The sequence below is a fragment of the Poecilia latipinna genome, unplaced genomic scaffold (genome assembly GCF_001443285.1).
Source record: "Poecilia latipinna isolate Pla-1442-1.1 unplaced genomic scaffold, P_latipinna-1.0 Scaffold635, whole genome shotgun sequence".
Lineage (NCBI taxonomy): Eukaryota > Metazoa > Chordata > Actinopteri > Cyprinodontiformes > Poeciliidae > Poecilia > Poecilia latipinna.
The window spans coordinates 205430-228036 of NW_015113251.1; the positions used below are offsets into that span (position 1 = coordinate 205430).

A 22607-nucleotide genomic window follows, 5' to 3' on the forward strand; every position below is an offset into this window, starting at 1 on the left:
AATTAGTTTGTCAGTGGAGAGAAGCCATTCCTGATCCTTCACTTCTCTTGAAATTTTACACTGGAATGGGAACAAATTTAGTTTTAGCCACTCTACAGAAGTGAAATTTGTTGGTCTGTTGGTGATGTACCATGTTTTTTTTTTTTTTGTTTGTTTTTTTGTTGAGATTTGGACCACTTTTTTGTTTTCTAATGAATTCAGTTGGTAGTCCTTAAACGCCTCGTGGAACTGTTGAATCCTGATGCATCCACTATGTTAACGTGAATAAAACATTTTATAAGCCACGTCAATGTTCGTTCTTCATTTATACTTTTGGATTTAGGATGTATCTTTAGTTTAAAAGCACAAAGCATCACTGCTTTATTTTTATATATTTGTTTACATATTTTGTTGCAGCATTAAATGACTTTTAAGATGGAAGTCATTTTATGTCCTAAATAAACTGCAGAGTATGACAGAATGTTAGGGCTACACTAACATTTAAAAAATAAAATTACAAAAATAGTCATATGGCAACTTTAACTCTTTTTATACATATAAAAATTAAAAAAAAAAAAAAAAAGAAGCCTTTGTAGATTTGTTCATTCATTTTAGTTGAGACATTGCTTCTTTTGGTCGAATATTCTCATTTGGTTTTAGATGCTGTGTGGCTGAAGGTATTTTAGCTCTTTTGTTTTTTTTGGAGGGCTGTCATGATGTGTCACCATGGCAACAAGGAGTTGGAAAAATATGCTTCATGGCTGCAGAGCTGAACCACAGAGTAGAAATAACCATTTCTTCCATTAATCATAATGGGAAAGGATCAAATCACTGACTCCGGTGTCTCCCTGCAGTTTTCTAACCATCCAGTCAGAGTGACATTTAAGAAGCGGCTGAACATTCCTGTATTTTATAAAAAGGCAGAACAATATCTAAACTTGCTTTAGTGGCTGTTGATGTATCAGTGTTAGAAAGTATCTAAAAGTTGTTATCCATAAGTGTGTGAATGTTTTTATATTATTTTGGATTTAGACTATTTAAAGACAATTTAAGTTTATATCCGGTGTATCGCCATAAATATCTATATAGTTTAAACGTTATTCAAAGTAGCTCAGTTTAAAAAGAAATTTCATCGAAAACCTAATTATATAATGTGATACAAGAGTTTATTCTCTGTCTTATTTTTTAGTTTTCATTAGCCATCAATCTCAATCGTCAATCGTATTTCCGTGAACAAACTCCTCCCTGCCGCTGCTCGTGGTTTCCCGCCGCTTCACTGTCCGGCGAACCGTGAACGAGCGAACCCATTTCTTTCGGGCGGATGTTTTCCACTGAGAGCACTTCCGGATAGCTCCTCTGCTATCCTTACCATCAACCAGCACAATTTTCCACTTTTAAGTGTGACATAGCTGCTTCAATATGATGAACGATTTATTAGTAGTCGTTTTTGCTTGTTTTTCGGTGAACGGTGTAATAACATCAAGGATTACCTCGGAGGAAAATCACGAAAATGAGCCGGAGTTTGGTAAATATAGCAGTGACTTTAGCTACCATTAGCTAATTTTAAACCGCTGTTTTAATGGTGTTAAGTGGAAGTTGTTATTGAACACAGTTAAAACATAGGTTTATTGTCTTTAATTCCCAGTTTTGAGATGTTTTACATTTTAAATCAATCTTTTTGTGATCAGACCCGGGAGTTCAGTGATACTATCGATGCTTCCCTATTTATTTCATAGCAGCTGTTTTCTATTCACACATTCCAGGAACTCTGGATTCCATGCTGTCGGACTATGAGGTGCTGCCTGTGTCAGGCTTCCAGCTGCACTCTGTGAGAAAGAGGGACGTCCACACCCAGTCCAACCTGGAGCGCCTGGTTAGCTTCAGAGCCCTGCAGAGGTACAGGATTGAATGATGGATCCCCTCACACCAACACCTGTCCTCTTTCAGATCATCAGAAATGTTCCACCCTCATTTGTAATTGGTGCCTTTAGTTTTTAAGGGTTTAACTATTCCACATGAAGAAGCATTAAAACGATTTCCAAATAAACCCAAACTCATTTCTGCAGGTAGAAAGTACCTGAAAACAAAGGCAAATTGTTTAAAAGGTGGGAAATTCTCAGTGATTTAAGTCCCTCAGTTTGAATTAGGTTTGCAGCTAAAGATTATTTTAGTAATTAGTTATTCTGACATCAATCGGATAAAAAATTTGGCTCATTCTGTAGCTTTTTCATTTAACAACTTACTAAACATTATATTGCCTAAAATGCAATAACATAACATTACTTTAGTGAACGCTTGATTATTTGTAGAGAAGGATGCATGTGCAGCAAAAACCAATACTATTTTATAATCTGTTGATTATTTCTTGGATTAAAATATACTTAAGAGATTTTTTTAATCAGGTTTTGAACTATGTTAAGGTAAATCTGCGACTTGAGGAGTTTTGGGTTGAACATATTTACAGACAAATGTTTTCTTTTTATCCTAAATGCAAAATGTTTTCATTTTTTGAACAGTTTTGACTTAATTACTGCTCTGAATGTGTTGTTCTTTTTAGGAAATGGCCTGTGCCATCTGAGTTGCACAAAAATAATTATAGTTTCATCAACTATAATGAATAGTTATAGTTATTCATTATTAAATGTCCTTTTAAACATTTAATTTTAAAGTTACAGTTTCAATAGAAGTGATGGGTGCCGCTCCTTTTCTGATTCTGACTGAGATTTTTGCAAGTGCTGAATTTGTTTTGCAAAGCAAAGGAAAAAAATACCCAAAAAACATTTTTTTAAATAAAACCTTAGTAAATTCTGATTAGTTTCTTTGTATCTTTTCATCCACCTGAAGAAACTTTGTCAGTTTCTAAAGGACGTTATGCAGATTTGAAGGGAAACTTAACAATAGTTAACATGTCACATAAGTCATGGTGCATTTGAATAAACATATTTTAGGCCTTTTAAATTTATTTTGTTCTATTCCTCTTTCACCACGGTAATGGCAAAAGAGAAACTCTTCAGGTTTTTAAGTTTTACAGACGGTATTTTGAGACTGTATCTTTAATTTCAAATACATTAAACTTACTACAGTTTTTTTTTTGTCTTTTTATTTTTATCTTCAGAAATTTCAAGCTTTACTTGACCACCAACACTGCCCTCTTCACTGACGACTTCAAAGCAGTGATCGTTGATAAAAACGGGGAGGAGCAGAAATACGACGTCTCACTTCAGAACTATTTCACTGGGCATGTTGTTGGTGAGTTGGTGGAGATGCTTTTAATTAAAACGTACTTTCCCTTTGTGCAGAATTACCCAGATTAATTCCCGACAGTTAATTTAAAACTAAAATAGTCCAGGAGGTATTTCAGATTCACGATTTGCTTTCCAGGAGAGGAAAACTCACGTGTGCAGGCACACATCGACGGAGACGAGTTTTCTGCTCATATCCTGACGGATGAAGCAGAATACAACGTAGAGGTATGAAATGTTTCAACTTTTATTAATTAATTTTCATCTTTAGTTGCCTGGCAAGCAGGTTGATGGTAAAACAAAAAGAAAAACAAGTGAGACACACAACACATAGTTTACAGAAAATTACAGGAAATGGTTAATAAGAGTACAAAATAGCAAGTCACACCCATGAAAACAAACATTTAAAATATCTGTTAATTCAGAAATGTTCGTTTAAAACATGAATGTTTGGTCCAACCTTATGAAATGAAATGAAATGAAGAAACAAAGGCTTGTGCTATTTCTAAAAATTGGTTACAAACATTAACTGCGTTTCAGTGGATTTTTAAATGTATATTTCCAGTGAAATTATTAAAGATTAATTTATTTAAAGTCTATAATAAGTCTGAACAGTAGCCTTATATTTTATGCATTATTATCTGAGTAGCTTTAAATTACATTTTTAGATAAATATGTTGATTATTTCAAGTCTGCAGTCATTTGTTGACATTTATTTGAAGATACAAGATGATAATTTGGTATATTTACTTCTTTTAGCAGTGGGAACATCTCTAATTAATTTACTTTCCTATTTTTCCGTTTCAGCCCCTGTGGAGGTTCACAAATTCCCAGGTTGACGGCAGGTTGCTGGTCTACCGATCGCAGGACATCAAGAACCTGAGCCGGATTGCTTCTCCTGAAGTTTGTGGCTACATCCGCGTAGAGGCTGATGACCTTTTACCTCTTTCTGCCAGGAGACAGGAAGAGCACAAGCGTTTGGTTCCTGAAAACGGTGAGTTCTGCTGCCCAGTTTGCTCAGATTGTGGATTAAAGCTGGTCATGTTGGTGAGTAGACGGTGAATAGAGATGAAATGCGATAAACTATGAGAACATTCATAAATAAATCTGCCTAATAATCTGATTAAAATATTTCTAAAGGAAGAAATGATTTAATTCCTGTTTTAAGAAGGAAGTAGATTACTGTATATGTCAGATTAAGATTCATCCAGCAGCAATTAAGCAGAGATTAATTACTAAAATTAAATCGATTATACTGTCTATTAATTCTCTAAAAAGTTCTTCTGTTTCTGGAAGATGATATTTTATGAATAAAAACATTTTAAATAATTAAAGCTGGTTAAAATCAACTGTTAAGAATTGTCGTTATAAAAACCTTTAATAGAAAGGGGGGAACCATCGTCTTTGGGGATCATCTCAAGTTTCAGTAAAATCAAATTGAAGAATTATGACAGTTCACTGCAAAAACAACAAATCTTACCAAGTATTTTTGACTAGTTTATTGTGAAAATATCTTAGTTTAGCCTTATTTCAAGGTAATTTTTTCAAGATTAGGCCTGTCACAATACATAACAAATTAATTCATTACATGATAAAATAAGATCAATAATTTCCATTTGCATGATTTGTCGTTTCTTTCTTTTCTCTGGCACTTTGGTCTCAATTAAACCCTTTTTAAGAACAAAGACTTCATAATTCATTTGTTGCTTGATTTGTTTGATTTATTTATTTTGGATATTTAAAATGCCTTCCAGTTCTTGTGTTAAATATTTATTAGATTTTCAAGTAGAGATGCACTGATCCAATATAAATATCTGTATCGGTCCTAATATTGATAAAATTATAGATCGGATATTAGTGACAACATGCCTAATCCATAAAGGCAGATCTATTCAGTCTGATTCTATACGTTGTTTTCTGAGTCCTTTATTATTTATTTTACATCATGTTTAGAATTCATAATTACACTTTCTGAACCATTTGAAAGAATTTGCAGATTATTTTTTACATGTTTCGTTTTGCCAGTTTCTGTTTTTTCATTATTTGTTTTAAATTGGCTGTTTTACTCCTAATCGCACTGACTGAACAAATTAAAGCTGTTTTTACATGTTTGATCAAGCTGGTGAAGTTACTGGTGGATTTAAGTGTGATGTCCTGGTGCAGAGTTATCAGATAAATGTATAATTCAGTACATTTATGTCTGTGTTTGCAAAAAAAAAAGTGTTTTAAGTCAATTCAGCAATTTTTCTGTATCGGATCGGAAACTTTTTGGCCGATAATAAAGCTCAGATATCGGTGTCGGTATTGGAAGTGAAAGAGTAAATCAGTGCATCCCTAATTTAAAGTTTATTATCTTTGAGAATGTTTTCTTGCATTATTATGTCATTACCAATATATTACTTGAAAATAGTCTCAAAGCAACAATATTATAATTTATCGCAGTAGTTTATACTCTTGCAAGATTTCTTGCTTGTTTTAAGTCAATAATTCTTGAATATAAATAAAAAAATGCCATGTATAACATGGAAAATGTCTTGCTATAAGTCACCAAAATCCCAAAAGGTCTTTGTGAAAAATTAATGCAACAGAAGATGGAAATGAATCTTGTTACATTGCAGAAGCTGATTGAAACGAATGCTGTAATCAAAGCTAAAGGCGGTCCAACGAAATATTCACGTTTTGTTTAAAGGTTCCAGTAAGAAGTGGTAAGCTCCTGCTTCAGAGGAGTTGTTATTATGTAAGAGTCACATGACGGCGTGTTTATGTATCCGAGGAGATGTAAACCACTCCACTGTAATCTGGCAGAAAATCGCCCACAGAGGAGCTGAGCTGAGGTGAGGGTTCGTGTGGAGGAAGCATTAAGATTCATAAGGACGCGGTCGGCAGCCCGGCGCTCAGTGAGTCAGCTCTGGTCTCCCACAGCTTGCTGCGGAGGCCGGAGCCGATCGCTCCCACTCATCTGAATAATGTGGAGGCAGGTGTGTGATGTAACGCTCAGAATGGAGTCCTTTTGTTCCTCTGCTGTTCAAGGAGCTTTCGTTGCGCTTCAAAGCATTTTTATATTTAAAACAAAAGCTTTGCTGCAGAATAAGGTTGGTTAAATATGACAAAGTTGATATTTTATCTGATGATTATAATAAATCTGTTTGCGTGATGATAATGTGACGTTTGTGTTTATCAGCATTAAACACACAAAGTATTTTTTTTTCTGTGGGACATTATTATCACATATTTAAAACCATTTTATTGTTATGTGAGCCTATTTATTCAATTCATACACTGCAAAAACACAAAGTCTTACAAAGTAATTTTAATCTGGTTTCTAGTGAAAATATCTTGGTGCACTTCAAATAAGATAAAATTAACTTACAAATAACTTTTTAGCAAGATATTGAGGCTTGATTTAAGTAATAATTCCCTAATATTGATAAAGACCTACTTGTTATTTAATTTTCCTTTGGGATCAATAAATTATTTTTGAATTTGAATTGAATTAGAATTTGTTACACTTCATTTCCGATGTTATAAGTTAATTTATCTACTCTTTCATCAATACTAAGGAACTATTTATTTAAAACAAGGCTTTAAATTTGCCCAAAAGTTACTTTTAAGTTATTTTTGTCATATTTGAAGTGAACTAAAATACCTGCACTAGAAACTAGACTGAAAATATTTGGTAATATTTTGTATTTTTGCTGTGAAAATACTTCATCCATCACAGTTCATCTGAGTTTTTCTCCTTCTTTGTTGTATATGCTGATGGCTTTTGGCTGGACAGTTTTGCTGTAGCAGTCTGTATCACAGCGGCTCTGATGGAAGCTTCTGACTGAAGCTGGACTGAACTGTCCTCCCTGCTTTTTCTTGCAGACCATCACAGAGTGAAACGAGAGAATCACGACCACAAGATGAACACCTGCCCCCTGCTGCTGGTAGCAGATTACCGTTTCTACGAACACATGGGCCGCGGCCAGGAAAGCACCACGGTCAACTACCTGGTGGGACATCCTCAGTTATTCTGCTTTTATTTCCCCTAATCTGCAGGAAAACATTATATTTGGTATTTATCAGTCCCTCCAGGAGGCTACGATCTCAGTTTTCTTTTTTTTTGTCATTTTTATCTGTATTAAATTAATGTTTACAAACAAAATGGCTTCCTAGAAAACTGATCATCTTCCAATGTGTTTGGTTTGAGACAGTAAAACATTTTTTGAAAATGTGCATTATACAGTGGCGGTTTTTGATAAGGGCACTTGCCCAGGGCATCAGAAAGGGGTGGGGCAGCCAAGAACTAGAAAATAAAATATAGATTTTATGTTAGTTGTATCCCAAACAAATTTGCTTCCATTTGCATGTCTACTGGGTTATTTTTCCCTTAGTTATTCTAATTACCTGCTTTCTGCTACAAAAAAAGAAAAATTATTGGCTGGAGTGCAGCAGAAGGACGGAGTTGCTCATGGCAGGAATCTACACAACCTCGTGCATTTTTATATTACAAACTAACAAAGTTAGTCATTAATCGTGATTAATCTGATTTACTTTCTTTAATCAATTGAAAGCACTAATTTCTACTTGAAATATCTTTTTTTGGGGGGGAGGGGGGCAACAGTATGTGCAGCAATTCTGACTTTTGTCAGATTGTTGAAAAATCTGTAATTTTAGGTGGCAACAATCCCAAAATAAGAAAACATGTTTCAGCATCCTGGAGGGAATGATTTCCGTCCTGATCAGTGCGTTTTGTTATTTCCCAGATTGAGCTGATGGATCGAGTCGATGACATTTACAGAAACACAACCTGGAATTCGGAGTTCACAGGCTATGGAGTCCAGATCCACCAGGTATGCAGCTCGGTTAGATTTTTCCCACCGTGCCATGTTGTGCGGCGCTATCGCTTTAAACGCTTGTTGTCTCAGCTGCATAATATCTTCGTTTTATGTAGCGTCACTCCTGGAAACCCGGCTCCGAATTAAAGGGCTGTTTAGTGTGTGAACAGGAGGAACTCTGAGCTTTTTATGCACCCCTGAGGGGCGGATTAATTTGCTCTGTGAATGAATAGAAACTCTGTTGTGCTGCTGCAAGTCTGGCGCTTTCTCATAGTAGAATTATGCATTTACTTATATTTTTTGTATTCTGACCCGTAGATGTGAAGAATTTGTGTTCTGTCCGACAGAACCGCAGTCTAACCCAGAATATGTCACGGAATGAATGGATTCTTTGTCTGTTTTAATCTTGTTTTCTGTGTTGCCATAGTTCTCTGGTAGGTTATTGATGGGAATCCAGTGGATGATGTGATGGAAGAAACATTTTAGAGAGAAGGATTTATGTTATCAGTTCTGTTTAATAATCCTAAATCCTGGATATAAAAGTCTAATATTTTAAAGATGGTTCTGATCCACAAATTATTTTCTGCTTAATGAAGTTTCATTACACATTTAATGAAGCTTGGAGGTTATTGGGATCAGTCAAAATTAATTGTAACAAAAATAATGTTTGTCAGACAGTTATATTTTAAATTAAAAAATGATCAATTACAGTAGACCTTAAAGTCACACTGTAGTCTAAATCTATTAAGAAATACCAAGATTTTTAATTAATGTACAGTTTTTATTTTGGCATCTGATGTAAAATTCTAATGGTAATACATTATAATACAAATTAACAGAAATAAAGGCTTAAAAGCATAAAACTGTGTAATTCATAAATGATGGTGAATTAAACAAACGTCAGTAATATTTCGATTAACTGAATGTAACTGTGCGCTACATTTTCCGAGCTGTTCTTGTTTGGTTTGTGTTGTCAGATCATCATTAACAGCAGTCCAACGCAGCCGCCCGCCAACGCCAGTTCTGGATGGGCCCATTATAACATGAAGAACAGCCCAGTGGAGGACCAGGAAGTCTGGGACGTGAAGAAGCTTCTGGAGGTGGGAAGCTGTGTGTGTGTGTGTGTGTGTGTATATATATATATATATATATATATATATGTGTATACGCTTTCCATCAGCGCATATGTACATCGGATCGCATTTAAAATGTGAAATCTGAAGAACTTTGAATCAAACTGAAGCAGTTATTGAAGTTATCCCGTCTTGTAGCAGGTTATAATTGAGCTTAAATGTTCCCGTTGGTATTTAGCTGCAGATGCAAACTTTGCTACAAACAATCAAGCAAACACTAAAGGAATGCAAGGCAAAAAAATGCTTATTTTCTTATTTTAATAAAAGAAATTGAGTTTGCATTTTTTGTGTATTTCTAATATTGTGTAAAATAAGCTGTAGCTAAATGAAAACTCTGCAGAATGTGTCAATTTTTATTTATCCAGTTAATCAATCATCAGAATAATTGATAGAAAACTCGATTTATTAAAATAATTTCAATTGCGTCCAACAGCAATTCAGCTCAGATATCGCCGACGACGCCTCCAAAGTGTGTCTGGCTCACCTGTTCACCTACCAGGATTTCGACAAGGGGACGCTGGGCCTGGCCTACGTCGCCCCTCCCAGGCCACATCCCCTCGGCGGCATCTGCTCAGAAGGCAAGTCGCTTCTGTTTCATATTTACACCTGGAGTGACAAACGTTGGTATTAATCCTGAGACATTTCTGCGGTTTGTGTTTCGCTTTTAGCTTACTACCCATCTCACACCACCAAGAAGCCCAGTTACCTCAACACAGGCCTGACCAGCACCAAGAACTACGGCAAAACTATTCTCACAAAGGTCTGTTAGGCTTTTCTGCTGACTTTTTTCACTTTTAGAATTTTAACATTTCTTTTGGTTGCGGAAAGTTTTTTTTTTTTTAAATCTAGGTTCTAGTGCAAATATCTCAGTACAGCTGAAATAAGGCAAAACTAACCCACAAGTAACTTCAGCAAAACGTAAAAACTTGTTTTCAGTCAGTGATTCCTTAACATTGATGGAAAAAGTACTTTAAATAAACGAAATCTAAATAAGTTAAATAATCTACCAGTAAAACTATTATTTTTTTTATCCGTATTAAGGAATTATTGACTTAAAACAAACTCTTTTTTCTTGCTAAAATGTTACTTTTAAGTAAGTTTTGTCTTATTTGAAGTGTATTAAGATATTTGCTCTAAAAACTAAGCAAAAATACACGGTAATATAATGTGCTATTGCAGTGTAGATTTTCAAATCATTAAAAATAAGCAGCATTTTCATTTATTTCATTTTTAACCCCATGTTTCCTCCCCTGATGGCCTGGTTGCTCTGCAGGAAGCGGACCTGGTCACCACTCATGAGCTGGGCCATAACTTCGGAGCAGAACACGACCCCGACAACAACGACTGCGCTCCCAGCGACGAGAAAGGCGGCAAGTTCGTCATGTACCCCATAGCTGTCAGCGGCGATCATGACAACAACAAGGTACATCACAGCTCTGTAATCCTACCAACTCAGGGAGGCTGAATACATCTGTGCTCTACTTTTATTTTAAATCCTATTGTGTTGTCAGAAAGTTGTAGGAGTACAAACACTTCTGCTAGCCACTGCGTGTCCGAGTCCATTTCACTGGTTTAAATTTCTTTCAAAACGTTTTAAAAAGCTAGACTGCTGAGTTTGTTCCTGTGAAATATGACACATAGAAATGTGAACAGCCTCCACAGCACGTTGCAGGCAGAATCACATTTCCTTTCCTGATAACCCTGCACAAGCTGAGGGTTTTGGTGTCGACTTTGAATCCTTCGGTGTTTTTTTCTGGAACGTTTCAAGAAAGACACAGGACTGGATTAGCCTGTGGAGACTCTGATGCACCAGTTTCAAGTCGGGACGTGTCTCAACTGTTGCAAAGACATTAACGGACAGAAACGGTAGCAGAAATGATAAAACGTTTTCAGAGCAATTTAGCAGTTTGGCCCATTTTTCAGAGGTTTTAATTAAATGTATGGGCTGATTTTTGGTGAAAGTGGAATAACGATGAAGAACGAGAGCAACCTTCTCTATTTTTGTTAGTTTTAGAGCAGCTTCTGTGTTTCCTGTTTTGTGGGGCCTGCCTCTTTTTGAATCAAACTCAAAGCAGAGTTCTAGCTGTGGGTGGAGATAAGGATTCTTCTATAAGTTGAGTTTGTGGCATCTGACAATCTGAGTCACTCACTAAGTAACAACAATAATAAAGAAAATGCTAATAGAGAGCAACAAAAATCTATTTGATTTAGCAAATTTTACCATTAGTTTACAAAGATATACAGGGTGTTGATTGACAGCACTAAGACCCGCCTCTTGGCTCTGATTGGTTGTTTTTGACCGAGAGCTGTGCATTTTTCCAGTAGCACCAGGAAGAGGTGGAGGAGCTTGATTTATTTTATTTATTTTTTTACAGATTATCTGTCTCATAACATCCTGTCACAACATGGTGACAGTTTTAATAAATATGCAAAAACATATTTTTGTAAAAGTTAAATTCTGCAGCTTTAAATTTAGACCTAATGTTTTTTAAATCAGTCCCTGAGCATTAAACGTCAATAAGAAATGTAGCAAAATTACAGGGAAATCTCAGAAAATTGTTTAAATATCAGTTGTTTTTGTCAGTTTAATAACTGCTTTACTATATTTGCACAAATAAAACATTAAATTGTAGGTTTAAATCTGACTTGTCTCTTCCTTCCCCAAAGCGTTTCTCCAGATGCAGCAGGGACTCGGTGGCAAGGACGTTGAGTCTGAAGGCTTCGAAATGCTTCAAGAAGAGGAACAGTAAAGTCTGTGGGAACTCCAGAGTGGAGGAAGGGGAAGACTGCGATCCTGGGCTCCTGCATCGCAGCAACGACAGCTGTTGCTCTGCAGATTGCAAGTTCAAACCTGGTGCTATTTGCAGGTAAGTTATCAGAAAAGTGAAATTCTTCAGAAGAGCCTGTGGTAGTGGGATAAACGTTGTGTCTCCACAGCGACAGAAACAGCCCCTGCTGCAAGAACTGCCAGTATGAGGCAGCAAGAACAAAGTGCCAGGAGCCCATCAATGCCACCTGTAAAGGGATGTCGTTCTGCACAGGTGATCGCCTCCTGCTGGTCTCACTGCAGAACTGCAGCATCCACAACCCAGTTGGGGTACAACATTTTGTGTAAAATTTTGTGTACTAACTATTTCCTTCTTTTCACAGGTAACAGCAGCGATTGTCCGCCGCCTGAAAATGCTTCTAACGACACCGAGTGTGTGGACAAAGGCCGCTGTCGCAACGGAGAGTGTAACCCGTTTTGTGAGGCGGAGCAGAAACTGCAGTCGTGCGCCTGCAACGGTAAATGTTTGATTTGAGAAATACGGTGGCTAAAAATGTGAGTTAAATGTTACTATACCATTATTATTAATAATTAATAGTTAATACATCATTAGTAATCATTATACCCAAGTCTGAGTAACTTAAATCTAATTTTATCTGCTCTCATTTATAGATTAACATATTTGTATCTTCTTGATGTTATTTGTTTATTTATTTACTTATTTATATTCATTATTTGTCGCTCCTCTGTAGTTTTTAAGCTTTGATGAGGCCAAACTCTTCACTGTGATTGTTTTGGACAGGCATCCTTGTTGTGTTTGTTGTGCTGAGAAAGTTTAAATTCTCGTTTCTTGGATGTTTTTTCTCTTGCAGAGACGAGTGATTCCTGCAAGGTGTGCTGCAGGAAAGACGGGATCTGCTCGCCGTTCACACAGGGGGATGGCACTTCCCTTTTCCTTCGCAAAGGCAAACCCTGCACTGTGGGCTTCTGTGACGGAAACGTGAGTGGGAAAATCTGCATGTGTCCCAGCTGCATGAACAAGTTTCATTTGTACTATTATTTCAGTAATAAATTAATGTATCGATTATTCTGATGTTTAATCAGATAAAAAAAAGATTATTAGCTGCTAATATTTTTATACAATATTAGAAACATGCAAATAAACGAATAATGAAATTCCTTTTTAAATAAGAAAATTAAACTTTTTTGCAATGTTGCATTTCTTGATCGTTTTCAGCAAAAGAAAATACTTCTGACAGCAGTGTAGTGCTGATCTATTGACTGGTTTTTGAGTTAAATATTTAATAATTGAATAGCAAAAGGTGCTTAGGAGATTTTTTTCCTACAGAATTTGAAACAGGTGAAGCTGAAACTGCTACTTTAGCAGTTCTGGATAGAATATATTTACAGTTAAAAGTTGCTTTTCAATCTTAAATGCAAAATGAATTTACTTTTTGTACAGTTTTGGCTTAATTACTGCTCTGGCTTTGTTCTTTCAGCTAATAGCCTTTTTTGTAGGCTGTGTGCTGCAGTTAACAATTAAACTATTACTAAATTAGTTGATGATTAATTCAATAATTGATTAATTGATTAACTTTTTTGTTAATTAATTAACAAAAATTTAATTAATTTTTTGTTAAAATTGTTAAATGTCCTGAAGCAAAAACTTATTTAATTAATCGTTTTTGCATAATTGCACTTTATTGTGACTAATCACGCTTTATTGTGATTAAGCTATTTCTGAAGTAGTTAACAATTATTTCAATAATTGATTAATCATAATTGAAATAGTCGATTAATTGCGATTAATCATTTTTGCATAATCAGACACAATTAATCAATTATTGCTTAATCATAATTGATCATGATTAATTCAATTATTGAAATAATCGACAACTTAGTAGTAATTTGATCATAATTAATCTTCTAAATTAGTTGACAATAATTTCTGTAATTGATTAATCAAGCTTAATTGTGTGGGATTGTGATTAATCACAATCAGCTGTCACGATTAATCATGATTAATCCGATTAATCGTTTTAGTCCTACTGATTTTGTTGAAAATCTCTCCTTTTTTTTTCTTTTTTTTTAGTTTTTCCAACATGTCCTAAAGAAAATATTTATTTTAATATCAGATTAGCTTCATCTTTATTCAACTGATTTCATTCTTTGATAAAACAGGGCAAATGCATGAAGCAGGTGCAGGATGTAATAGAGAGATTGTGGGATTTCATTGACAAGCTGGACATCAACACCTTTGGTAAGTCGGTCATAAGATCAAAATGAGAATATTTCCACTTATAAGTTTTACATCTTTGAGTATTTTAACTCTTCTTTTGTTTCTATCCGTACCATCAGGGAAGTTCTTGGCTGATAACATCGTGGGGTCAGTCATCGTGTTTTCCCTCGTTTTCTGGATTCCTCTCAGCGTCCTGGTTCACTGTGTGGTAAGAAACTTTTAATCTGAGTTAAAAGTGAATCCTCTGTTCCAAATTGAAATCGCCGTTTGTCTCACCTTGTTTTTTGTTTCTCTCTGAAGGACAAACGGCTTGATCAGCAGTACGAAGAAAGCACAAAGATTTACTTTGCTCCCAGTGTAAGCTCCTTATCTTTTTAATGATTGTTTGCATTCTTGTGCACTCGCCTTGTTGCCACACTAACCAAACTAATCAAAGTCAAAAATGCCTTTTTGAACCCCGACTTCTTTACTAAGCAAGGAAAGAGTGCATGCAGCTGTTGAGAAATCAGCTGTTTAAAGTTTTGCTTTTAATTCGTTTATTAAATCTCTTATTTATTTCATTTTTTTGGACAAAACTGTCTGTGCAAAAATGAAGGAGTTAAAAACTATGAGTGGATTTTGTGAGTGTTTAATAGTTGGGGCCCCTTTCACACCAGATTAAGACCAAATTACGATGCTCTTCGCAGGTTTTTGGCAATGTTTTTGAACAATTCTTGCATGTAGGCAGATTATTGCGGTTAATTATTATGATTGAGAAGCATCATCCATTCTGAATTTGAATGTATTTAAAGGGACAGTGCATATTAATAAACATGGATACAGAAACAATGTATGACAAAAAACAGTCAACAACCCAAAATAAAAAACAATAAATAAAATTTAGTCAGGGCAATTATCTAAATAACTGCTTACACTGCACAGTTTATCATTTACACTTTATGATGGTATTATAATTCAAATTTTTTCTTGCAATTTCAAGACATTTTTCTGGTAAAATTGCGTTTTTATTCTCCTAATATTCTGGCGATGTTGAAATAAAAGTTCTCATAGCCTGTGCGGTACAAATGACATAACGCAGGATTGAAATTAATTTCTAATTCCTTACATAATAAATAAATATGGTATAAAAAAAAATCAGATTTTATTTTTAAGAAAGATTTAACTCTTCTAATATTTTTTTTCTGTTTAAACTTTCTATCCTTACAATTGACAGGAATTTAAAAATTGTGTTTTTTCGTCTTTGTTTAAAAATGACAGAAAAATTAATAAAAGCAAAAAAGAGGGTTTTAATCTGGTGTAAATTCAGCCTAAACACTTAATAAAGTTGTTTTTTATCACTACAAATCCAAACTAACCGGCTAAGAACTGGTTAACAGCTTAGATAATTAAAAAATATACATTTTTATTTTGTTATTGCTCACTTAAAGTGTCAAAACTTTGGAAATAACCCCCCGCTGTCTAAAAAGAGGTAGTTGGAACCTGGGTCAGATAATGCCGGGCTTTCTGAATGACCTGTCCATCGCTCTCTGCCCCGCCGCTGCAGCAGATGGTGGAGGTTTGTAATAAAGCTCCTGCTGCAGGTGAGTGACTCTGTGCCACTGCCTGGTGTTGCCATGTGTTGCCATTGAGTGCATGGTCAGTGGCCCCGGTTCGGGATACTCCTGGACTCATGCTCTCTTTGACGTAATCACTGATCCGCCGGATCGAACTCCACTTCGTCCGACACGTAGGCAAAGGCTGATCTGATCAGGAATTACTTCAAGGAAGCAAGACTGGATTTTAGGAGTATTCTGAGAGCAAAGAGGACTGGAACATGTTGTCTTTTTGTGGTATCAGGTGTGTCACCATTTTAAGTTTGCATCTGGTTCTGTTAAAGCTACAAGAAAAAGTACATTTTTTTATTTGAGGCTTTATTTTTATGGATTTGTTGTCTGACTTTAGGCTTGATTGGATCAGTGTCGAGACTGAGGCAACATTCCTCTGTAGCCTTTCTTTCTGTTGACATTTTGACCCACCAGTTCACAATAAGCACAGCTTGATGATGTTTATAGTGACTCTATTTGATTCAGGTGTTTTCTGGATCCAAATACCCAGTAGAACCCACAGAAACACAAAGTATTTGCTCCCTTGTAGATTTCTTCTGCTTTTACTTTTCTGTCACAATAACATGTTTCAGATCTAATACCAGACGAAGAAAATGAAAGACTAATGTAGTTTTAAATATTTTTTTGTATTTACTAATGTTGAAAAATACAATATAAACAAAAACTGAACGTAATTTAAAATCTGGTTGAGCGTCTTTGTAGGTTTATTTGAATTCCGCCATGTTGGATGCTTTGATGGGCTTGTTTTAAGTAACGCCCTGGCATCTCAATTAGCTTTTAATTGGGACCCGTTATGAAAAATTAACTTTTTGTTTGTTTTTAATCTTCCATTTGGGTCTCAGCTGCTTCTAAAAACACACCTAGATGGTTTTTTGCATTAAGTTTATGCTTTTTTGGCGTTTTAAAGACTTTCGCAATTGTTAAAGGGCACCACTCCAAAAGCAGGAAGCGGACTACAACCCAGAGCATTCTGGGTAAATACAACCAGTAGTGGGAGTAACGGCTTTTTTTTTTTAGAATAGGTTTCTAATTAGTTTAGCTCATTTGATAAAGTTCAGTGTGAAAGCGCACCAGCTAAAAATGTAACAAATGTTGGAACTTTTGTACCAAATCGAACCGAGTCCATAGGTGAAAACACCCTAAAAAGAGAGGGAAATACATTTTTAATTGGAAATGGGTTGAAAATTTTAAGTGTGACAAATAGTTAAAACAGAAATGATGTGCATGGAGCAAATACTTTCCACATCACTGTATGTTTGTCAACTCAAAATGTCCATAAGCAGAAAGGTTTGCTTTACTCATTCCAACCTGAATATGAGGTTAAAACATAAGGATTATGATCATAAACTCATATTTGCCATAAAGTTTGGAGTTCGGGAAAGTTTTGTGAGCAGAATGGAGTAAACAAGGAATGGACCCACCTCAGTCTACAGCAGAGACTCCTGGTGATCTTTCATCCTCACCTTTCTGTTTTCGCTCTGCAGACTCAAGACATCCTGAGCAACCTCGAGTCAACGTCCGTCCGCATCGTCAAGCATCATCAGCCTCCCTCCTCCTCTGCCGGCCGGACCGCGCCCTTCTTCCAGCCCCCGCAGCCGCCGACCCAGGTCCGGCCACTGGCCCCGGCCGCGGCCAGCAGTACCCCGGACCCCGGCCCGAGCTGCGGCGCCAGCCAGGACAGCGCCGGGGACCTGCGGATGGCCACCATCCCGGAGGACACCAGCAACGACTCTCACCTGGCCGAGGAGGCGCGGCCGGGCGATTTCACAACCGCAGGAGTCTCCTCGTCGGCTACGAAATCCTCCTACGAGGATCTGACCGAGCAGAACCCATCAGTGAAGGAGCGGTGGCGCCTCCGCAGGCAGGAGCGCCTCGACAGTAAGGAGACAGAGTGCTGAGAGAACGCCGGCGCCGCCGCCGCCATCTTGATTTAGAAAACCTCAAAAAGCACGTGGAATCATGTAGGTTAGATTTGTTGAACGGAACCACTTTGAAGCTTTTCTGTGCCTTTTTATGATCTGATGTAGGTTCTTAAAAAGTTCTAAAACAGAGGATTATGGCCGCGGGGGGAATAAAAGGAATTCTGACTTTAATATGAAGAGATCAAAAGTCAGAATCGTGTGAAATCAGAATTCTGAGGAAAAAGTCTGAATTCTTTTTTTGTCTATTTTTTTCCGTAGATTAAGGACCAGATTTGGACAACCTGTCACTAAACATTTCCACATTTCGTCCCATCATAACCACAAGCTTTGATGTGTTTTACTGGGTTTTTATGTGACAAACCAACACTAAATTATGCATCATTGTGTAGTTTTATAAAAATAATTTGAGAAATAGAAAAAGTGTTGCATTGCACGTGTGTTCAGCCACTTTTAACCAAGTAAAGTGGAGCATGGTGCACATCACTGCCTGAGATAACTGAAAGAGAGTTGACCTAAAACAAGCTGCTACATGTTCCGGAAAAATCACTTGTCAGTTTTGAAATGTCTGATTTCAAGTGTACTAAGATGTTTTCACCAGACCAAAAATACTTGGTAAGATTTTCTTTTTGCAGTGAAAGTGCTTCACAAAAACACAAACATAAAAACAAGAAGATAAAAGGTCTATAAAATAAACTCTGATCTTTAGCTACTTTCCAAAGAGCAGGCAGTTTCTGAATATAAACGCCTGCCACACTTTTCAGATTTATAAAACATACATAAAATCCCAATAAAATACACTAAAGTTTGTAGTTGTAATATTACAAAATGTGATTTTTTTTTTGCATTAAACATAATTTAGGTAAAACCCTCACCTAATCTTCCCAACGTATCTTTATGCATTAAGATGCGATTGTTCATCTCTAAAAAACAAAAAAGCTTTTCTTTGTATTTGTGTGCTCCTACATCCTCTTTTATTATATCATGTTATTTCTTTGTATCATGTTACATATCAGTCACTCTGTGAATGAGGAATCCGATTGTTGGTCTTATTTTGAGGTTTGTTTTTTAATAAAAGCACTTTTTTAAACACTGGAGAATTTACGTTTTGCACACAGTCGTTTTTCTGAGGTTGTGTATTTGAGCCTTTTACATGTATATCAGCAGCAGCAAGTATTTCACTTTTTTTGTGGAGTTTTTGCTTTAAGTTAGTAAAAAATAAAGAACCTTTTTTCCCCTCATTCCTTCATGAGTTTCCTGCTGGGAGCTGCTTGTGCTCAGATCTTCAGTTTGGTTTTATAAACTTGTGCCAATGTGAGCTCTGCACATTCATCTGTTTGCAGACTCATCACAGTTACCTGCTGTCGTAATGCTGTACAACAATTTATTGTGCGTAAAAAATAAATAACACATTTTGCATTAAATATTTAGTCTCTTTTCTACATTTGAGTGTTTTTGCTTGTATGAATGAGATTTTGGTAAGAAAAAATTTATTGTACATGTTAAACGTTGATTTTTAGAAGTGTATTACAAACATTGTAGACAGAAATAAAAGTAAATTTTCACCCAAATATTCTGAAATATTTTAATTAATCTCAGAAATTTTCAGAAACTTTTGGAAAATTCTAAGTTTGAAATTTTGGGGGAAAAAAGTTTAGAAATTTTTTTTTTAATCTAATCTCAGAAATGTTCTACAAAAGTTTTATGTATTTTAAGTCAAACTTTCTTGAAAAGTAAATTATCTCAAATGTCCATGTTTTTTTCTAGAAAATTTCTGAATTGTTCTATCAAATTTTCAACTTTTCAAGCTCGGAAATGTGAGATCCTCAATTTCAGATTTTTTTTTTTTAGCTAACTTGCAACTTTTCAAACTCAATTTCAAAAAAAATTTTCTAGAAAATTTGACATTTTTAAAATTTGACATTTTTTTTCTACCAAATTTTCAACTTTTAAAACCATTTCCTAGGAAATTTGAAATGCTTAATTTCTTATTTTTCTAGCAAATTTGCAATTTTTCAAACTCAAAAATGTACTTTTTTTTTCTTGAATTAGATTTTTTTTCTACCAAAATTTCAACTTTTAAAATCTAGAAAATTTTAAACCCATTTTCTAGAAAATTTGTGATTCTGAGTTTCTGATTCTTTTCGAGCAAAATTGTTTTTGTTTTTCCTAGAAAATGTCTGAAATCAATCTAAAAATTTCGGAGTCCTTTTCCCCTTATCCCTACAGTAGTCCTAATACTTCACAGGAGAGTTTCGACTCCAGTTGCTGTAATTCCAAAAAAACGAGTGAATACTTTGGGAAGTCTAAAGTCCACTGCTTGTTTTTAAGCTTTCGAGACGTTCTCTTCTTCAGGAGTAGCAGAGGAGGCTGCTCTCTGGGCTGCTGGTGTCCACGTCTCCCCAGTAGGGCAGAATGAAGGGCAGGTGAGCCACACGGCTCTCCAGTAGGCTCCAGAGATGCTGCGCCACAAACTGGTTTCCCTTCTCGGAGAGGTGCAGCCCGTCAGACAGGTAGGCGGTGAAGTCCTGGACAACATTTAAATAATTCAGTAATTTATTCATTAATCTCAAGACAGTCAATCAGACTCTAGCAGACTGAATGTTTTATTTTCATCCATTAACCTGTTGAACAAACTCCCAGGAACCATTTGAACGTGTAGATAAACCTTTAATGTATCAAATACATTTGGACTGTTTCTCTTTCCGATTGTGGTATGGCCCCGCCATCTTTGTTTCTGTATCAACTGGCTCCTCTTAGGGATGACCAGTGCTACCTTCTGCTGGGTGGCAGCCAAACTAAAACATTAAAAGAAGAATAGCTGAGGCTTTTAGATAATCAATTGCAGCTCATTTTAATCCAATACACCATTAATCATCTGTGACTCGAATGAGACACTGTGGAAAAATGTACTGCATGTCCAAGATTGCACTCACTTGTCCGTCTTTCTGCATGAGCGTCCAGAGGTCCAGGACGTCCGACCCACACTGACCAGCCGCCTGAACGCAGGCCTGAGCGTACTGTCCTGCCACCGAGTTGTGCCGATTGAGTGGACATCCTGGTGGAGACACAACGGGAAGCAGTCAGGGTCAACACAGGAAACCAGGAAGAGGACGACCCAGAGGTCCGGAGGTTACCTTTCAGGACGCACTCCTTCTCCCAGGCCGGCTCGTGAATTGGAGGAGGAGTGATGAAGATGACTTTGTCTGCCGGAACACCGGCTGAGGTCAGAAACCTGCTGATCTCCTTCAGGTTCTCTGAATACTCTGTTAGGGGGACGTGCTGCTGTGGATTCTTATCTAAAGGAGACAGAAAACCTCTGTATTCTATAAAGTAGTAAACCTGAAGAAAGTAGATGGGAGTTGGCTGTACCTTCCAGCGAAGCGTCGTTTGCTCCGAAGAATACGGTAACAGCTGCTATGTTATTTTCTGCTGCATTCTGGCTGCTGATGAGGCGAGGAAGGACGATCTTTGCCCATCTGGAGTTATAGCCAGACAATCCTCTGTTCACAACATCACATTTCCTAAAAACAGAATGATTCAGATTCACAGATCCATCAAACATAAAACTAACAAGATTTGTTGAAATTTATATCTTAAAAATTAAGCTATTTCCATAATGCAGTCAGGTCAGGTCAATTATTATTATTATTATTATTTATTTATTTATTTTTCAGTAAACCAATCACGTCAAACGTACTTTAACATTGGTTATCTAGTTTACGAGGTGTACTTGAATGCACCATGAGCATTATGCCGTGACTGTAAAACACTGTGTAACGGCCCAATATCCAAAGAAACAGAAGTGGAGGGGGAAATAGCGAACTCGTCACAAAAATGTGAACATTTACATGTTTAAAATATAATTTGATCTCATTATGTGCAAAACATAATTGAAGAATACCTTTATTTAAGCATATTTTACAATTTAATAAAACAAAAAATAAACAGTGAAGCTACTTGTAAATCGATATGGATACCTTAAACGTACAACACAACCTCGGGGACATTTTATCGTAAATCAGTCACTTAAGATTTGTTTTAACTTAGATAATGTAGTGTACGAGGTGTGCTTGAACGCGCCACAAGGTTGTCGATGTCACCGTAAAACACCGTGTAGATGCGCAATGCCGAAACAGAAATGGAGGGGGAACTGCAGACTTCTCACCAAAATGTAAACATTTACATGTATGAAATATGCATCTAAAGATTTTATAGAGGAAAAGTCTGGTACAATTAAAAGAGGTCGAAATTTAACAAAATTAAGCTTCCTGGTTTATCATTATTCGCATGTGGCATTCTGTTGTGACAAACTGATTTTACACAGAACAAATCGCTGATTCTGGAAATAAATGAAGAAATCACTGAATCCGTCATCTCCTCACCTTGCAAGTTTATTTGCTGTTTCTGCTCCCCATCCATTGGGTTGAAAGGAAAACTGAAACAGTCACAGACAGAAATGTTACAGGAATGTTGCAGGTGACGCTGAGCAAACAGCAACCATTATGACACTTTGCGTCTTCACCGCAGAAAACCGACCTGTGTGATGGAGTCACCAAATAAAACGACTTTAGGCCAAATTATTGTGCTGAACTTAGACATGATTCAAAGCTTCTCCTTTTATTTTCTTCTTCCTCTGTGGGGGTTGGCAAACACCTAACAGGCGAATCACCGCCACCTTGTGGATTAAAGTGTGAATTGGAGTTTTAACAAAAATCTGCGCAAATTAAATGTTATAAACGTTATAATCTGGAACAATAAATACTATGTTCTGTAATCTGACCATTTAGATATGGAACCCACACATTATAGCAAAAACAAAAACGGGAGAGAAAATACCATGGGTTATCTATTTATTTTTGTATTAAATATATTCTGTATCACTCTTTTTCCTCTTCCCTTTG

General features: G+C 36.2%; 2 protein-coding genes across 5 annotated transcripts; one reads left to right on the forward strand and one right to left on the reverse strand.

The window, feature by feature from the left end:
- Positions 1 to 1249: 1249 nt before the first annotated feature.
- Positions 1250 to 19145, forward strand: LOC106954181 (disintegrin and metalloproteinase domain-containing protein 17-like). 3 transcript variants are annotated; one of them, XM_015043477.1, is made up of 20 exons: positions 1250 to 1504; positions 1743 to 1875; positions 3095 to 3228; positions 3361 to 3449; positions 4029 to 4215; positions 7089 to 7216; positions 7970 to 8056; positions 9019 to 9141; positions 9608 to 9752; positions 9843 to 9934; positions 10448 to 10597; positions 11842 to 12041; positions 12112 to 12215; positions 12325 to 12459; positions 12814 to 12941; positions 14123 to 14201; positions 14300 to 14388; positions 14481 to 14537; positions 15724 to 15760; positions 17269 to 19145. In XM_015043477.1, exons 1-20 carry the CDS (start codon positions 1399 to 1401, stop codon positions 17664 to 17666), a joined length of 2601 nt encoding a protein of 866 aa, XP_014898963.1. In that variant the 5' UTR covers positions 1250 to 1398; the 3' UTR covers positions 17667 to 19145. The 3 variants fall into 3 exon arrangements, with proteins under 3 accessions (XP_014898963.1, XP_014898964.1, XP_014898965.1); XM_015043478.1 differs by having other exon boundaries at positions 15727 to 15760; XM_015043479.1 differs by lacking the exon at positions 15724 to 15760 and having other exon boundaries at positions 1251 to 1504.
- Positions 19146 to 19845: 700 nt separating this feature from the next.
- On the reverse strand, positions 19846 to 22362 carry iah1 (isoamyl acetate hydrolyzing esterase 1 (putative)). 2 transcript variants are annotated; one of them, XM_015043483.1, is made up of 6 exons: positions 22243 to 22360; positions 22089 to 22141; positions 21076 to 21227; positions 20841 to 21002; positions 20640 to 20761; positions 19846 to 20231 (listed from the first exon to the last, which is right to left on the reverse strand). In XM_015043483.1, exons 1-6 carry the CDS (start codon positions 22303 to 22305, stop codon positions 20055 to 20057), a joined length of 729 nt encoding a protein of 242 aa, XP_014898969.1. In that variant the 5' UTR covers positions 22306 to 22360; the 3' UTR covers positions 19846 to 20054. The 2 variants fall into 2 exon arrangements, with proteins under 2 accessions (XP_014898969.1, XP_014898970.1); XM_015043484.1 differs by lacking the exon at positions 19846 to 20231 and adding an exon at positions 20353 to 20501 and having other exon boundaries at positions 22243 to 22362.
- Positions 22363 to 22607: the final 245 nt, after the last annotated feature.

Excerpts from the sequence above, each read along its gene's own strand:
- LOC106954181 (XM_015043477.1), top strand. The coding sequence starts at position 1,399 with ATGATGAACGATTTATTAGTAGTCGTTTTTGCTTGTTTTTCGGTGAAC. Across the intron at positions 1,876-3,094 it reads AGCTTCAGAGCCCTGCAGAG|AAATTTCAAGCTTTACTTGA; the intron begins GTACAGGATTGA and ends TTTTATCTTCAG. Across the intron at positions 3,450-4,028 it reads AAGCAGAATACAACGTAGAG|CCCCTGTGGAGGTTCACAAA; the intron begins GTATGAAATGTT and ends TTTCCGTTTCAG.
- iah1 (XM_015043483.1), bottom strand. The coding sequence starts at position 22,305 with ATGTCTAAGTTCAGCACAATAATTTGGCCTAAAGTCGTTTTATTTGGT. Across the intron at positions 21,003-21,075 it reads AAACGACGCTTCGCTGGAAG|ATAAGAATCCACAGCAGCAC; the intron begins GTACAGCCAACT and ends TGTCTCCTTTAG. Across the intron at positions 20,762-20,840 it reads GAAGGAGTGCGTCCTGAAAG|GATGTCCACTCAATCGGCAC; the intron begins GTAACCTCCGGA and ends TGTCTCCACCAG.